At 41.5% G+C, this 15,594-nt stretch overlaps 1 protein-coding gene across 1 annotated transcript in view; it reads left to right on the forward strand.

Annotated features, from left to right (window-relative positions):
- Positions 1-207: 207 nt before the first annotated feature.
- Positions 208-15,594, forward strand: part of BMP3 (bone morphogenetic protein 3) — a gene marked incomplete at its 5' end in the record, with an annotated part of 29,693 nt that continues 14,306 nt past the window's right edge. The window contains one exon of the mRNA XM_023750303.1: positions 208-283. Within this exon, the coding sequence (XP_023606071.1) occupies positions 208-283 (76 nt within the window). The remainder of the gene's footprint in view (positions 284-15,594) is intronic.

The following is a 15,594-nucleotide window of genomic DNA, read 5'->3' on the forward strand; positions in this document are numbered from 1 at the left end:
CCCTCCCCCGACCCCTTCCCCGGAAGAGCCGCCTCAAACACCAATCTTCCCGAGCTCTACAAAACAGTCCCCCCCACCCCCCCGGCAAACCGGGGGGCCGGGCCCCTTGCTCGGGCCCCCGACAAGGTTTCGGAGCACATGCTCCCCCTCTTTTTCACGTTCAGCCCCGCCCGGAACCCGCGGCGCGGGACCCCCGGGGGCCCCTGAGCGGAGCGCGCAGCCCTGCGCTCCCGGGCGCTGCGCGAAGGCAACACGGTTCGCAGCTTTCGAGCCGGAGCGGCAGGTGAGTGCCCTCCTCCCCCCCGCCCCCCACTTTCGGAGATCCCTTCCAGGTCTCCCCCGGACCCATCACCGCCCCTTCGTGTGCCCTAGAGACCTCCCCTCACCCTCCGCAACTGCCCTCCAAGCCCTCCTTCCATCACACCCCACGTTTCGCCAGCGAGGAAGCCCAGGTTTAGTCTCAATTGAGAGGGAGAAGGGAGAGAAGGGGTGCTGGGAGCAGCGGAGGGGGCCGGCTGGAGGAACTGCGTGCGATAGAAAGGGGCTACCCCGTGCCCAGGGGAGCCCTCTTGGCCTCGGTGGCCGGATCACCTCTGGGGTACTTATGTTGATGTTTCTTAAGTCGGTCAGCGGAAATTCCCTTGGACTGGGCTTTAGCCGTGTTTACCTAGAGGCAGAGGTCATTTTATGCCAACGGCGGGGCACGGGGAGAACGGTCACACTTGAACTAGATGCCTTCCGCAAGTCCTTTAGACAGCCGCCTCTCCAGACCTGGCCCCCTCTTCACTCCAGTCCTCTGTGTTACTAGAGTTGACACTTCTTACTTGATAGTCCCTTGGTGGCAAACACACAACCTAAGCCAGGTGCTCGGGTGTTTCTATTCCTTCAAACCCATCTGGGCAAACAGGGCTGTACCATCCGCCCGGGGAGAAGTGGGGGTGGGAGAAGCAGCCGTGGGTGTAAACACCTCTTGGAATCTGCTGATGAAAGTCTGCTCATCCCATTTTTCAGCACACAGATCGCTGTGGACTGAAATTCGTGGCTTAACAGGGTTTCTCCTGGCCCCCGTGGTGAAGGGAATAACTTATGCTAACAGCCTGCCTCTCCCGTGCTAACAGCTTGAGGGAAAGTTTCCTGGACATTAACTCGGTGGACGGGCTTTGAGGACGCACCAGGCTTTTTTGTTCACTGCTTTCATGATAAAGGGAGACGTAAAGGCAAAGCCTGTCTTCAGTGAACCTTGAAAAATAGCCAGGAATCTTCAAGTAAGGAGGCAATGCCTCATGCTCTATCAGGTCTGTCAGAATCACTAGAAAGAAATCTCCCAAAGCTTTGATATGTGGGACTCCTGGAAAAAAGGAAAACCAAAGCATCCATCAAGGGAAGCCCTCGGCTGACACTGTAAATACACTCTGGAGCTCATAGGCATGATGACATTTACAATAAATGTGAGTTATGCTTTCTAATGCAGAAGACTTTAGCTAGAGTCTGAGCTGAACCAGATTTCACTTTCTTCTTCGAGCCACGAGCATACTCCGTAAGGGCTGGCCTCTGCCAAGGAAACAGAAAGCTGCTCTGGGCTATCCACAGCACACCAGCAACGTGACAGCTGACCACATCAGTGCAGGTCTGAGGGCAGAGCTCAGTGCAGGAGCCATGTGGGAGGAACAAGAATTGGAAGGAGATTAGGTGGGCAAGGCAGGTGGAGGCACGAGGATACTCAGATCACTCTTACCTTGATAATCATTTTCTTTGGTAATATTCCCAGGGAGTAGCGGAAGCACCCAAGAGATGAATGGCATTTTTTGTACCAAGTTTGACTTTTAGTATGAATCACACGATTTGGAGGCAGATTGTGAGGTTGTCTCATTCACACCTATTGCATAATTTCTGTATGCTTGTTTTAGGCTGAGTGAACCTTGAATGGGAGATGGATAAGGAGTTGAACAACTCAAACTCCATATGCTTTTTGGCTTCGACTCTTTTCGTGCATTATAATTTCAAAGTGTCCCTTATCAGCCTCACTGTAGTCTTACACCATCAAATGATAAACTCTGATACGGAGGCCAGAAGTTCCCTTGAAATGATGAATTGCAGCGTGGAGCATATATACAAGGCTGTGTGCCCTGATAAGAAAGGTAATCCCTTTAGCATCCTAGAGACCGTCTTAATGACTTATTCATCAAATGTGGACACTGGTTTTCGTGGAAGCTCAAGTGTCATGTTACTGCATTGGAGACTCCTGGAGAGGTGGTTCAGGTTGGACCCCTTCCAAGAGTGTTTAGTTACTAACACAGTAAAAGGACCTTATTATAAGGCAGTTCTGGCTCTAATAAGGCAGGACTCCAGGAAGGTGCTAAGGCTTTCATGCTCGCCCCTCTCCTTTATCCACATCAGCATTTCCGTAACACCCTTCATCTTATGACTCTTCGTCGTACGTTCTGATACAGGTGAAAAATGCTGTCTGCATTAATAAATTAGGTATGTTTTCTAGTCCATGGTGTTTCGATTTCACAACAGATGGGCTTCTCTGTACCAACGGTGTTCCAGATTTTAATGGCAGGTCAGGTGGTATGCTGTTTATATGGAATAGCTGCTGATTCGGCAAACTTTCCAAGTGCTTATTCAGGCTGAGTTATAGCCTTAGAGCTCTATTTGCTACTTGGAACATACCTGATTACAATTATTTATTGTTCTAAACCTAGAATATCTTTGGTTGAAATTTAGCTGCTGTGGTCTCCCTCTGATTACTTTCTACTTAAACCATTACTTGATGGTGGGTGGCATTCATCCTAAATACACTTTCTGCCAACCCCTTTCTCCTGCCTCAATGCTATGCAGTTGGTGTGCCAAAACCGTTAAGTTTGGAACACACATAAGTCTTTTTGTGATGTGTAAGGGTTTACAGAAAGATAGGTTTTATCTTTCCTTTGTAAAAGGTAATACACAAAATTATTGATGACAGAGAAGTTCAGCTTAAAAAAACACACCATCTTGAAGACAAGAGGGATCTGAAATCAGCTCTTATTTTAATCTTAGCTTAAGTTGTCCTTGGCTACTATATAATAAAAGAAGAATAGTTTACACGAGGTTTGCTCCTGGCTTGATCTTTAAAGATGCATACTCCGTGTCCATTAGTTTCTCATTATTCCCACAGACACTTAATCTTATTTTCTCTTCATCATAAATGTAACCTCTTTGGGAATAGCAACTAAAGCATGTGTGTTATTATTAGGAAACTGTCATTATTTTAATTTATGACATGTAAGTACAAAAAAACATGCATTTCAGGGATGTGTCACCTTTTTAAAAAATCACACCAACTTTATAGATAAAAGAAAATTGAGGTATTCCAGACCCAAAAATGATAAAGGGGAGTCTTTCCTACTATGACCCAAAATATTTAAAAATAAAAAATAGAATTTGATGTGTTTCTGAAGTACAAGGCTAAAATATAAGGCTTTAGGAAAGACATAATTAAGGGCTGAACAATCACTCCAATAGAGCCATTCCTGTAAAACACATGGGCCCATGGGAAAGCACCATTTTTTATGGGTTTCATGGCAAGGAGACATAATAACTTTATTAAAACATAGTTACCTAAAAATTCCTGGCACCTAGAAGCTAGGCTGAAAATTAAAGAGTACTTAGATTATCGGACGTTTTTATTCAAAAGACAATAGTACATCTGGAGAGGGGGAGGTGGGTGTGCAGCTGCTTTGAATTACACATCAGTTGGAATACATGATAGCCCTTAATGAAGTTTTTACTATAATAGGCAAGACAGCTTTACAATCTCTGACATTTAAAAATCCATAATGCCATGAATTCTTGATTATCCATGCTAATGGAACGGAGGAGAATGGGTTACATATAAAATAATTTAAATTTAGTTTTTTAGTATAATTAGACACACTCAACGAGAGCAAGAGACCATGGGGGTCAATAAAAATAAATCCCTAAGCAGATAATTCACTCAGGGGATATTTGTACATTAAAAATATATACATAATTAAGAATGCATTAGGAGGGTTAAAACATTTTATCTAAGCAGTAAAAGTTCATAAGCACTTGATTGACCCAGTTCAGATTTTTCTAAAAATAAATTAGGGACATGAATGTCCTATATGCTCTTAAGCATTTTGAAATGATATAATTTTGTATTTGAAAGAGGCTTTGAAGAAAGCAAGTCCAACTCCTCCTGATACGGAAGGAGAAATGGGTGCCATGATGTATTTGCCGGAGAATTTGCAAACATAACTGAGCTTATCTCAAAACCTATGATTCCTAATAACCTGATGTAATTTTCTAGGAAATATTTTTGTAAAAAGAGGATCTGTAGAAAATATTAACAGGTGATACATAAAATTAGGTTCCAGGTTCAAATAAATTTCTAAAAATATGATGTTTTCTTTCCTATTAGGACCTTTCTGGGCCTTTAAATACTAAAGGGTTCCCTTAAGATTAAATCCCTCTCTTCCTAAGAGAGCATTTTCGAGAATTGTGGTTCTAAAATAACTAGTTAGAAAAACACTGGGTCAGAGCCTTTCTAATTTCTTAAGAAAGAAGATATGCAAAATTCAAGAAAAAAAACTGTCTAATTTGCCATCAGCACCTCCCTCAGAATGTGTACTTATATTGTTACTTTTGGACTCGGGTCCAACTCGAATAGTATCATCTTCCTGCTCTCATGTTTTAAACGTTGTGAATGTAATTTTTAAGACTCTGTCCTTAAACTTCATTTCCCTCGATTCTCTATAGATTCTTCATTGTTCTCTTTAGGATTGATATTTATTATTTTACAACTCGTATTATTCTTTTGAAAGAAAAGCTGCTTTATTTGTGGAAAAAATTACTAGAGATCATACATGTCACTTTGTCTTATAAGCATTAATTCCTTGTTTAAAGACACATTTGTTAAAGACACCAATTAAATGTCTTATATAATCTCCATTGTTTGTTGTATTTATTAGGTGTTATAAAATCACACCTATCCTGCCGAAACCGGTTTGGCTCGGTGGATGGAGCGTCGGCCTGTGGACTGAGGGGTCCCTGGTTCGATTCCGGTCAGGGGCATGTACCTGGGTTGCGGGCACATCCCCAGTGGGGGATGTGCGGGAGGCAGCTTATAAGCATTAATTCCTTGTTTAAAGACACATTTGTTAAAGACACCAATTAAATTTCTTATATAATCAAATATATTAAAAAAAATTAAATCTTAAAATCACACCTATCCAAAAAGCTTAGTCACAACTAATGAGCAACTTTGCATATACTTTCTATTCACTTTTCAGGATTTGGGGACTGCAACATCAGAACTTTTCTCCTCAAATTTTGATGTTTCCCCATCTATTCAGCTTGTATATCCTAGTAATCAGTATCTTTATTTTGGTGCTAGTAGTGGAAAGAAGTTTGGCATCACAAAATAGACTCAGCTTGAACTATCCTATGCCAAGTTTCAATTCAGAGTGAATTTGTAAGATTATGTTATGAACCCATGAAAATAGAATTTTGTAATGGAAACATTGACATAATACTAATCAAGTGTCACACATACACCAGGATAATGTCTACTTTGGACAGTGGTAAATGATGACAATGGAGCTGAAGAGCCCTCATATGTGGAATACATTTAGAAATCCATAAAATTTCTAGGCTATGCACATGTTAGGAGTGGTTGTGTCCTAGCATACTTCTACATAAAGCAATACTCTTGGTAACAGTTTCAGGGATAATATTTTTAAAAGCTTGGATGCTTCTTTATCTAAAACATCCACACATAGGTCATAAAATCAAGTGATCATGGTGTGTTTATTGACTCCTTCAATGTTCTACCAGTACCTCCCTTTAAGATCCATCTTTTCTTGGCAAACCACAGTAAACTCAGTGCCTTGCTTTTATTTGGACACACTCTGAAACAAAAGTGTTTGGACAAACTGATCCTACTGTCTGACCAAGTTCCGGAAGTTCTTACTTTGCTGTGTGAGGTTCTGTTAAATAATGATTTTACAAAATAATTGCACCCAATAGTTTTAGACATGCAAAGTTCTTTGTCCAGTCCTTTGATTTTATAGTTAGAACTGAGGACCAACATGATCTTATTTGCTTTTTCTTCAAAGAATATTTTAATTTAATTGCATGGTATTAATCTAAAAATTTGAATTGAGTGTAATTGCTACTTTTAGGCATGGGTTAAGAAAAATGGTTTTCAAGTAGAGAAGAGATTCCTAGAGTTTCAATTTTTCAATTACCTTAGCCAGTGGTCGGCAAACTGTGGCTTGCGAGCCACATGAGGCTCTTTGGCCCCTTGAGTGTGGCTCTTCATAAGCCTTAGGAGTACCCTAATTAAGTTAATAACAATGTACCTACCTACATAGTTTAAGTTTAAAAAATTTGGCTCTGAAAAGAAATTTCAATCGTTGTACTGTTGATATTTGGCTCTGTTGACTAATGAGTTTGCCGACCCACTGCTTAGGCTAAGAGTTAAGAGATCTCAGTGCTAATTTTGGCTGACCTGCTAATTGATAAAGTCATCTAATATTCCTAGGGCTAAGCCATACCTACTGTGCCACTCAATTGGGATGGTGAAATTCAGTTGAGAAAATGAATGCGAAAATGCCCTAAAAGTTTCGAAGCCTAAGTGAGGTAGTCTTAATATTTTGAGAGATTGTCATTCCCCACAAAACCTTAAACATGCCTAAAATGTTGCTAATGTGCAATTGTAATGAGCCCAAAAGGTATAGCATCGTGGCAATGTAAATAGAAAGAGTAGGCAGTCCTCTTGTAATCCAATTTATGCCATCCCAAACCTACATTCAAGAAGTTATTCTTTCTGTCCTGGTCTTGGTGGCTGAGTAGAGCAGGGTTGCACTTTTTATGGTGATTTCTTGAAGTTAATTGTTCTAAAAGTATGGTCTCTAGATTAGCAACATCAGCATCACCTGGGAATTTGGTAGAAATTTCCCAGCCCACCCAGGACCAACTGATGAAACTTGGGAGGTGGGGCACAGAAGTCTCTGTTTGAATAAGCCATCAAGGTGATTCTGATGCATGTTTAAGATGCACTGCTCTAAGCTCATGTTCCTGGAGTTTTGAGTATCCTATCATAACTAGTGTCTGAACATTAAGATCGGTGACCATGTGAGTCCTGGCCCTTTTAGTGGGTCTTCCCATGAACAAGTGGTTTATGAAATTACATAATGGTAAGCATCTTTCACTTTGGAAGGTATATAACTGTACTTATGACAGTATGGGCCCTGGGGAGGCCTTAGAGCAGTGGTTCTCAACATTCTGGCCCTTTAAATACAGTTCCTCTTGTGACCCAACCATAAAATTATTTTCATTGCTACTTCATAACTGTAATGTTGCTACTGTTATGAATCATAATGTAAATATCTGATATGCAGGTTGGTCTTAGGCGACCCCTGTGAAAGGGTCTTTCGACCGCCAAAGGGGTCGCAACCCACAGGTTGAGAACCGCTGCCTTAGAGTAAGTCAATCAAGACTTCTTGCCCTGCTTCCACAGCTTCCGAGAGTTTGGAGCCTAATCAATTGGCTAGAGAGAGGATGATGGGAACGGGGGCCTATAAAGCAAGTCTCGTTCTTGTATTCTGAGGACCTGGCATTGTCTGCTACATAGCAGCCTCTCGGTAAATATTGCAGTTGAGCTGAATTAGCTGTTGAAGGGACTAGATAAGAAGAGACAGTAGAAAAGCTATCAGCCGAGCAAAGAATTTTTTAAAAACAAATTTGTCATGAGAGAATTTCTCACGAGGCATTTTACCATGTATATGTTGAATGGAAATACTATTCTACTTTGTATACACAGTTCTAATAATCCTTCTTTTCTAATGAACGGAAAGGAAACTCCACACTGTACTTATACCCAAGAAGAGCTTTTGCTGACTTTTGGAACTTGAAGCTACTTGAAAGTGTTTTCACTTTGGTGCTAAGTAGGAAACACTTTTGAATCAAGTAAGTTTACACATTTGTTCATTCAACAAGTTTAACAAATATTCTCCAGGGTATAAATGTTCCATTCTGGGCAAAAAAAAAAAATTAGAAGTTCAAAGATTTATAGGACATAGGTCTGCCCTCTGAGAGCTCACAGTCTAGGAATGCCCTTGGATGGAGGCTAAGAGAAGATAAACTGATTGATGGATATTTTGCCATTTTAGAAAAACATACATTATATCATCTTTGGCTATGGTTTACTTAGGACATAGAGAATGGTTGTTTTGAGGTCCCATAAAACTCAGTCATTTGACTGGGACTCTGCAGGAAAAACAGAAATCTATGACTTGGTGTTCTATTTAGAAACACTCCACCTTGCCTTTGCCCAAAAGCTGAGGGTGGCGGAAAGAAACTGTAGTCTTGACCCAGTAACCTGCAGCAAGTATTTTGCCCGGGATGGTGGTTGTATATGGCCCTGTCCTAGGCACCCCTGGCCTTTCTGGCATCTATACTTAGTTTAGAGAAAGAAGTAGGGGAAAATTTGTTCTTCATAACATATTTTCTGAATGACTGAAATGTTTTCCCTGCTCCCTGGGGATTTAAGTAATCATCAAGATTTCATTTAGTCTATTTGTTTTAAAATCAAACTTTACATAGAAAGCTTTCCATTGTATGTTCTAATTCCTTTTGAAAACGTTCTGTGTGGGCCAGCACGAAGGTGAACTTCCGCTTACGACTCCCTGGGCACCACCTAAGCTGCCCCCCGCACCCCACCCCACTCCCCAGAGGAGCCGAACTGTTGCAAGGGTATGACCGGCTGGTCTAAGTTAGTTTCCTCGATGAGGCCTTGTGTCATTTGATGCAGGTATTTTGTTTTCAGATGAAAACAACTAAATCTTCTGTCTTTATTCAGTAATCAAACTCCTAAAAAAAATCCATATAGGTAACAGAAGACCTGGGTTCCTCTCCAAAATCCATTGCTAGCTAACTGGCTAACTTCTAGGTTCCTTTGATTTTGCCTCTCTATAATTAGAAGTTGTTTATTCATGAAAGAAGCACTTACTGAGCACAGCTTAAGAGTTAAGCCCTGTGCTAGGGGCTGAAGAGTCTGGGGTTAATTACTACAGGGCCTTGTCTTTAAGGAGTTTATGGTCTTGGGAAGGAGCGACACTATGATGAAAATGGTAATGAGGCAGGGTCTGAACGGAAGGCTTGGGTTGTCATGACAAGCTTGCTTTAAGAGGTAGAGCCTGCGCTTTGTCTTACAAGACAAATCTGGAATTCAAGGAGAGCAAAGGTGGATGAAGTCATGTCAGGGAGAAGCAGCAGCAGGTACAGAGTCCTAACGGGTGTGCAAAGGGGAGTAGGGCTTGTTCAGAAACTCGCCTGACTTCTAAACCCACAGATATTACAACTCTAGAAAATTCAAAATCAGATTATATTTGCCATGGCAAATCCTAAATAGATTGCAGTAGATAGATGTATCCCCAACAAGGAAAATCCAAGCTTGTGTCAGTGCCAGCAAACTGAGAAAACAGCACCACCTATTGGTAGTTATATTTTGGCATCAAAAATATTTCTTTGGGAGGAACTGGAAATCAAGCCCTTTGTAGTTCTTTGCAAGGGATCTGCGAGGTTCACCTCTCACACCCTCCTTACCATAAGGAGATCTTCCTGTAATAGTCCTGAATTATGACCATCTATCTCCCAGTCCCACAGAAGGGTCTCAATATCAAGCTAGACACTGAGAAAATCATGACTTGTATTGGCTTGGATTTTTCCTCCCTTCAACTATCACCTTTATATCTCATTCATATCTTTGACACTGGAAAGGGGAGCCCTGATCTCTTGGCAGGAAGCCCCTCAAGTATTTGCAAACAATTCTCATGTCATTGTTAAATCTTTCTTTCCTCTAGTCCAGGGGTCCTCAAACTTTTTAAACAGGGGGCCAGTTCACTGTCTCTCAGACCGTTGGAGGGCCGGACTATAGTTTAAAAAAAACTATGAACAAATTCCTATGCACACTGCACATATCTTATTTTGAAGTAAAAAAACAAAACAGGAACAAATACAATATTTGTATTTGCATGTGGCCCGCGGGCCGTAGTTTGAGGACCCCTGCTCTAGTCCATGATTTTCTATTTTGGCAACTCAAACTTGTACAGACATTTCTAGACTCTTCAGTATCTTGATAACTTGCCTAGTTAGTCTCTTCTATAATAACCTAGTTAAAATGAGAGCACCCAGAATTAAGTATGTAACTCTAGATATCATTGGATTGGTGTGGCGTACAGTTAATGTTTCCTAGTACCCAAAGACTATAAACAGCTTAAAAATGCATCAGCTATTATTTTGTAACCTGATAAAAACCATTTGTTTATATTATTATCATGTCACTTTGTTCTTATTAATTAAAAATTATACCTCAGGTTTCAGATTCAATAATTCCAAATGGATATATATCAGAAGAATAGAAAAAGTGAACACTGATGCCTTTTTAATTCACTGTTTAAACATAGATATCTATGCTACAACTCATGGGGAAGAGAGAAGCATATGGCAAAACTCTACTTACTGAGTATGGGAAGATACTCATTTGAAAAGTTAAAATAGCATACCCCCCCCAAAAAAAATAATGAGAATACAGTGGGGCCTTGACTTATGAGTGTCCCGACTAATGAGTTTTTTGAGATACCAACTGTCTCTCGGCCGATTTTTTGCATTGAGTTGATAGAGTAATTTGAGTTAACAAGCTCCTTAACGAGCTCCTTAAAGAGCTCAGTCTTGGAACGAATTAAACCCCACTGTAATTGAATAGATATTATTGCATATTTTTCCTTGCAGGGAGGTATGTTCTCACTCTTATTTATACCTCCATACTCATTTGCTCAAATCCATGCAACTCTCACAGTAATGTTTTTGTTCATTGTAAATACTAAGTATTTGTTGGGTTGTTTTGAGGGAAAGAAGAAAGAACATTGACTTGCACAGAACTTAAGTGCTTTAAAGTTAGAGAAATCAAGGAATGTTTTGTGGAATGGTTGAGATTTCAAGCTTCTTGTTTTAAAAAGTGGGGAGGAGGGAATCTAGAACAGGCAGAGATAGTGAGCCCCCTATCTTGGGTGGAAATAGGGGGAGCAAAGGCATCAAGTGCTGGGCATAGGACACCTTCTTTTAGGAGCTAAATGTTTATTGATCATTCCTTTTCTGAATGTAGGCAGCTTAGATGTCTGTTATGACTTCAAGTAACTAGGTTAACACAGAATATTTTTATAAGTTTCTATTCAAAACATTGGAAATATTGCTTATGCAAGCATTGCATACTATTAGAATGTGCTCCTTCCATTCCCTCCCCAACACTCCCTTTTTCCTTCATTCTTAAAAGTCTGGTTCAGAATTACCTCCTCCCTGGGTATGAGCAAAGTTCCTCTTCTTAATGGGAAAAGTTCATTGCTCCCTCCTCTGTGCTGTAAGAACATAGTTAACACCTTTGACAGCAAGTAACATCATCATGGCATAGCTACCTGCATATTGCTTATTAATTTACAATGTGGGTAGCAGCTGGCATTTGCGTAGCCCCGAGACCCAGCCCAGGTTCCAGCACCAGTAGTACAAAACTCATATTTGTTAAGTAAAACATTTGTTTTGCTTTGGTTCCTGTTGTTGGTTGTAGTGAATGTTTGTGTGTAATATACAGATAACACAAAGCTGGGTATATAATCTCTATGCCGTGAAAGCACTATTGCTAAATGACCCATTTAACTTCATTTTAGAGCAGTTTGTTGGTCTTAGGCTTTCAGTTGCAGATGGAACCAATTAGGTGTTACTGGAAGAAAAATTAAAAAGTAATCACCAATATTATCTTTATCTAATAAGTCTTTGATAAGGAAAGTATGTTGCATTCCAAGAAGGGAATTTTTTGTCCAATTTACTTTTTGGTTTACATATTCATGGTTAGCAAAATCCCAATTTTTCACTGTCTTTGGGGTAAAAAAATATGACCTTTTTTTTCCCTTTGGACTATATGACTACTAAAACTGGTGGTTATTTTAGACAACCACTGTCCAATGGAAATTTAATTTAAGCCACAAATCCAAGCCACATATGTAATTTTTAAATTTTAGTGGCCACATTTAAAAATATGAAAAGCAACAGGATAAATTAATTTTAATATATTTAAAATGTTCTGCACCCAATTCTGAAGGGGGAAGGGTTCCCCACACCAATAAGCAGGGACTGTGAGAAATCAACTCAATTCTGATGCTATATACCTGGAGACAGCATCGGATTCCACAGAAAGGGCTATGTCCCACAAGACCACCCTCCACTAATTGCAAGTCCAGGTTGTTACCTATATTTCTGACCAACTGGCTACATAACTGGAGGCTTTTATAACCCCTTCTCCCCAAATATTCACATGTTCACCAATCTGGAAGCTCTCCAAACCCTGTTTTTTTGGAGGGTTTATGGAGGCTTCATTATATAAGCATGATTGATGAATCATCAACCAATGGTGATAACTTCAACCTCCGGGTCCTTTCTCCTCCCCATATAGATCAGGGAGTAGGACTAGAAGTTCTAATCCTTTAACCACTGGGTTGGTTCCCCTGGCAACCAGACTAGAGCTTTATCTGACCTCCTAAAGTCACCTCATTCATATAACAAAAGACACCTTATGGTTCTCAACACTGAGGAAATTCCAAGTGTTTTAGGAGCTCTGTGCCAGAAAAGGGAGAAAGACTAAATATACATATAGCCTATACTAGAGGCCCGGTGCATGAATTCATGCATGGGTGCGGTCCAGCCAGCACCCATGGGGGCTGATTGGGCCAGGCTGGTGGGGGGAGGGGACGCAAGAGGTTGGCCAGCCAGCCCTGCCCCCGATTTGGCCAGGGCCAGCCTGGGGGAGGGTCTGCCCCCTGATCAGGCCAGTTGGCCAGCCGCAGTGCATGTCATAGCAACCGGTTGTTCTGGTCGTTCCAATAACTTGGCTTTTATATATCTATAATAATAAAAGTGTAATATGCTAATTAGACTGACATCCTTCCGGATGAAGCCACGGCAGTGGCAGCCGAGCACCTTGCACGAATTTAGTGCATAGGGCCTCTAGTATAGATAATAAAAGGGTAATATACAAATCAACTGAGTGGTGGAATGACTGGTCTCTATGATGTGCACTGACCACCAGGGGGCAGACGCTCAATGCAGGAGCTATCCCTTGGTGGTCAATGTGCTCCCACAGGGGGAGTGCCGCTCAGCCACAAGCCAGGTTGACGGCTGGTGAGCACAGCGGTGGTGGTGGGAGCCTCTTCCACCTCTGCGGCAGCACTAAGGATGTCTGAGTGCAGCTTAGCCATCAGTTGGATATCCCCTAAGGGCTCCCAGACCGCTAAAGGGCACAAGCCGGGCTGAGGGACCCCCTCCTCCCCCTGAGTGCACAAATGTTGTGCACCAGACCTCTAGTCTTATTAGAAATTAACATAATCACAATATTGAACTCAGTACATCTAAATATCATTTCAACATGTAATCAATATGAAATAGATTCATGTGATATTTTACATTCAATTTGTACTAAGTCTTCTGAATCCAGTGTGTATTTTATACTTACAAAACATCTCAATTTGACTTTAAGTGTCTAATCACTGATACTGGGCAGTATAGTTCTGGCTAGCTAACACTCATTGCATTTTTTTTACATGCTATGTGCTATACCTGCATTCTTTCAATTTCTTCTCACAACTCTGCAGTTGATACTACTGTACTCATTTTGCAGGTGAGCAAACTGAGACTTCAAGAGCTTAGGTTATTTGCCTGATGACAGCAATTGGGCAAGGTGGAGTTGGTACTGGGCTATAGGGCTTTAACTTCAAAACAATGTTCTACATTAAAATGAAAACCATCAGAAGAGGCCATGTCTCAGATTTCGGAGACATTTATGGGAAGATACTGAAGATTAGACACAGGGGTGGAGGCGGGTTAACAGCCGGTCACAAGGTGTCTGGAAACATGTTTGAAAGAAGGAAACATTTTGAAGCAAAATGTGGGAGAAAGGATCACCATTAATTTACCCATGAAGACACTACCGCCCATGCCCCCTCAGAGTTCATTTTTTCCCTGCCCTGGTGTTTGTTTGGCAACTATTCAATTGCCACATTCTTAGACTGAATTCTCTTCCTTCCACTTTAAATGTCCATCTGCTACACAAAGTTTGGATAAAACTATATGCTATGGTGACTGGTCTGAATTAAGCCCAGAGTCTCTGAACAACCCCGATGCCATGGAGGTCTGTAAAATATTATCCTGGTGTCATGGTGTATACACATGTGCACAAATGGCAGTTTCCTCCTTTTCCCTTCAAACAAGGTTAAAAATGAGTGAAATAGATTTCTCATTGCACTTCCCTTGTGCTTGGGGACTCAATGAACTCATTTTAAGCTTCCACGTCTTTATAAAAATATTTTGTTTTTACTGAAGTATGTTTTTGATCAAGAACATAATTTCATGGTTGCGTGTATGTTTCTGAAACAAATATGTATATGAAACAAGTGCACAGAGGAGGGGCTCTGCGACCCATCCCAGGCCTGGATTCTTGAGTCTAACCTCTAGACGGTCTTAAGAGAAGAAACCAACTTCTGTCCACACTAATCAATCTCCTACTCTCTTACATGCTCTCGCTTTTGGATTTGAAGAATTGGAAATGCAATTGACCAGTTTAATTATCTTACATTCATGGAATGTCATAATCTTTAGACAAACTCTAAGCAGCATTAATTCTTTATGACACTTTTGAATGTTTAGCTTATTTTTCAGATATGTTATCTGAATATTGATATATATGGTCTTGCTTACCTGCTGTTATCCTGCAGACTAATGTTTATGGGGTAGAAGATATCCCCATAATACAGTTAAACCAACACTAATGACAACAATCCTATCTAATAAAGAGGGAATATGCTAATTGACCCTCACAACATTGCAAAGATGGCGGCGCCACAGCCAATAAGGAGGGAATATGCTAATTGACTGTCACGCCCTCAAAGATGGTGGTGCCCACAGCCAGTTGTGGGTGACCAGGCCAGCAGGGAAGGGCAGTTGGGGGGTATGAGGCCTGCAGGGAAGGGCAGTTAGGGGTGACCAGGCCAGCAGGGGAGGGCAGTTTGGGAGGACAGGGCTGGCAAGGGAGGGAAGTTAGGGGCAATGGGCCAGCAGGGGAGGGCAATTGGGGTCGACCGAGCTGGCAGGGGAGGGCAGTTGGGGGCCATCAGGCTGGCAGGGGAGCAGTTAGGTGTCGATCAGACTGGCAAGTGAGTGGTTAGGGGGTGATCAGGCTGGCAGACAGAAACAGTTAGGGGAAATCAGGCAGGCAGGCAGGCGAGCATTTGGAAGCCAGCAGTCCTGGATTGTGAGAGGGATGTCAGACATCCCCCGAGGGGTCCCAGATTGGAGAGGGTGTAGGCTGGGCTGAGGGACACAACCCCCCAGTGCACGAATTGTGTGCACTGGGCCTCTAGTAATTTATATTTAAGAAACACTTATTAGACTTTTTTAAACTGCTTTACACACATCTCATTTAATTCTAATGACAGGAGAGGTAGGTACTGTCTCCATTTTATAAATGAGCACACCAGCTTGTCTAAA

Source organism: Myotis lucifugus, unplaced genomic scaffold (assembly GCF_000147115.1).
Source record: "Myotis lucifugus unplaced genomic scaffold, Myoluc2.0 scaffold_12, whole genome shotgun sequence".
NCBI classification, from domain to species: Eukaryota; Metazoa; Chordata; class Mammalia; order Chiroptera; family Vespertilionidae; genus Myotis; species Myotis lucifugus.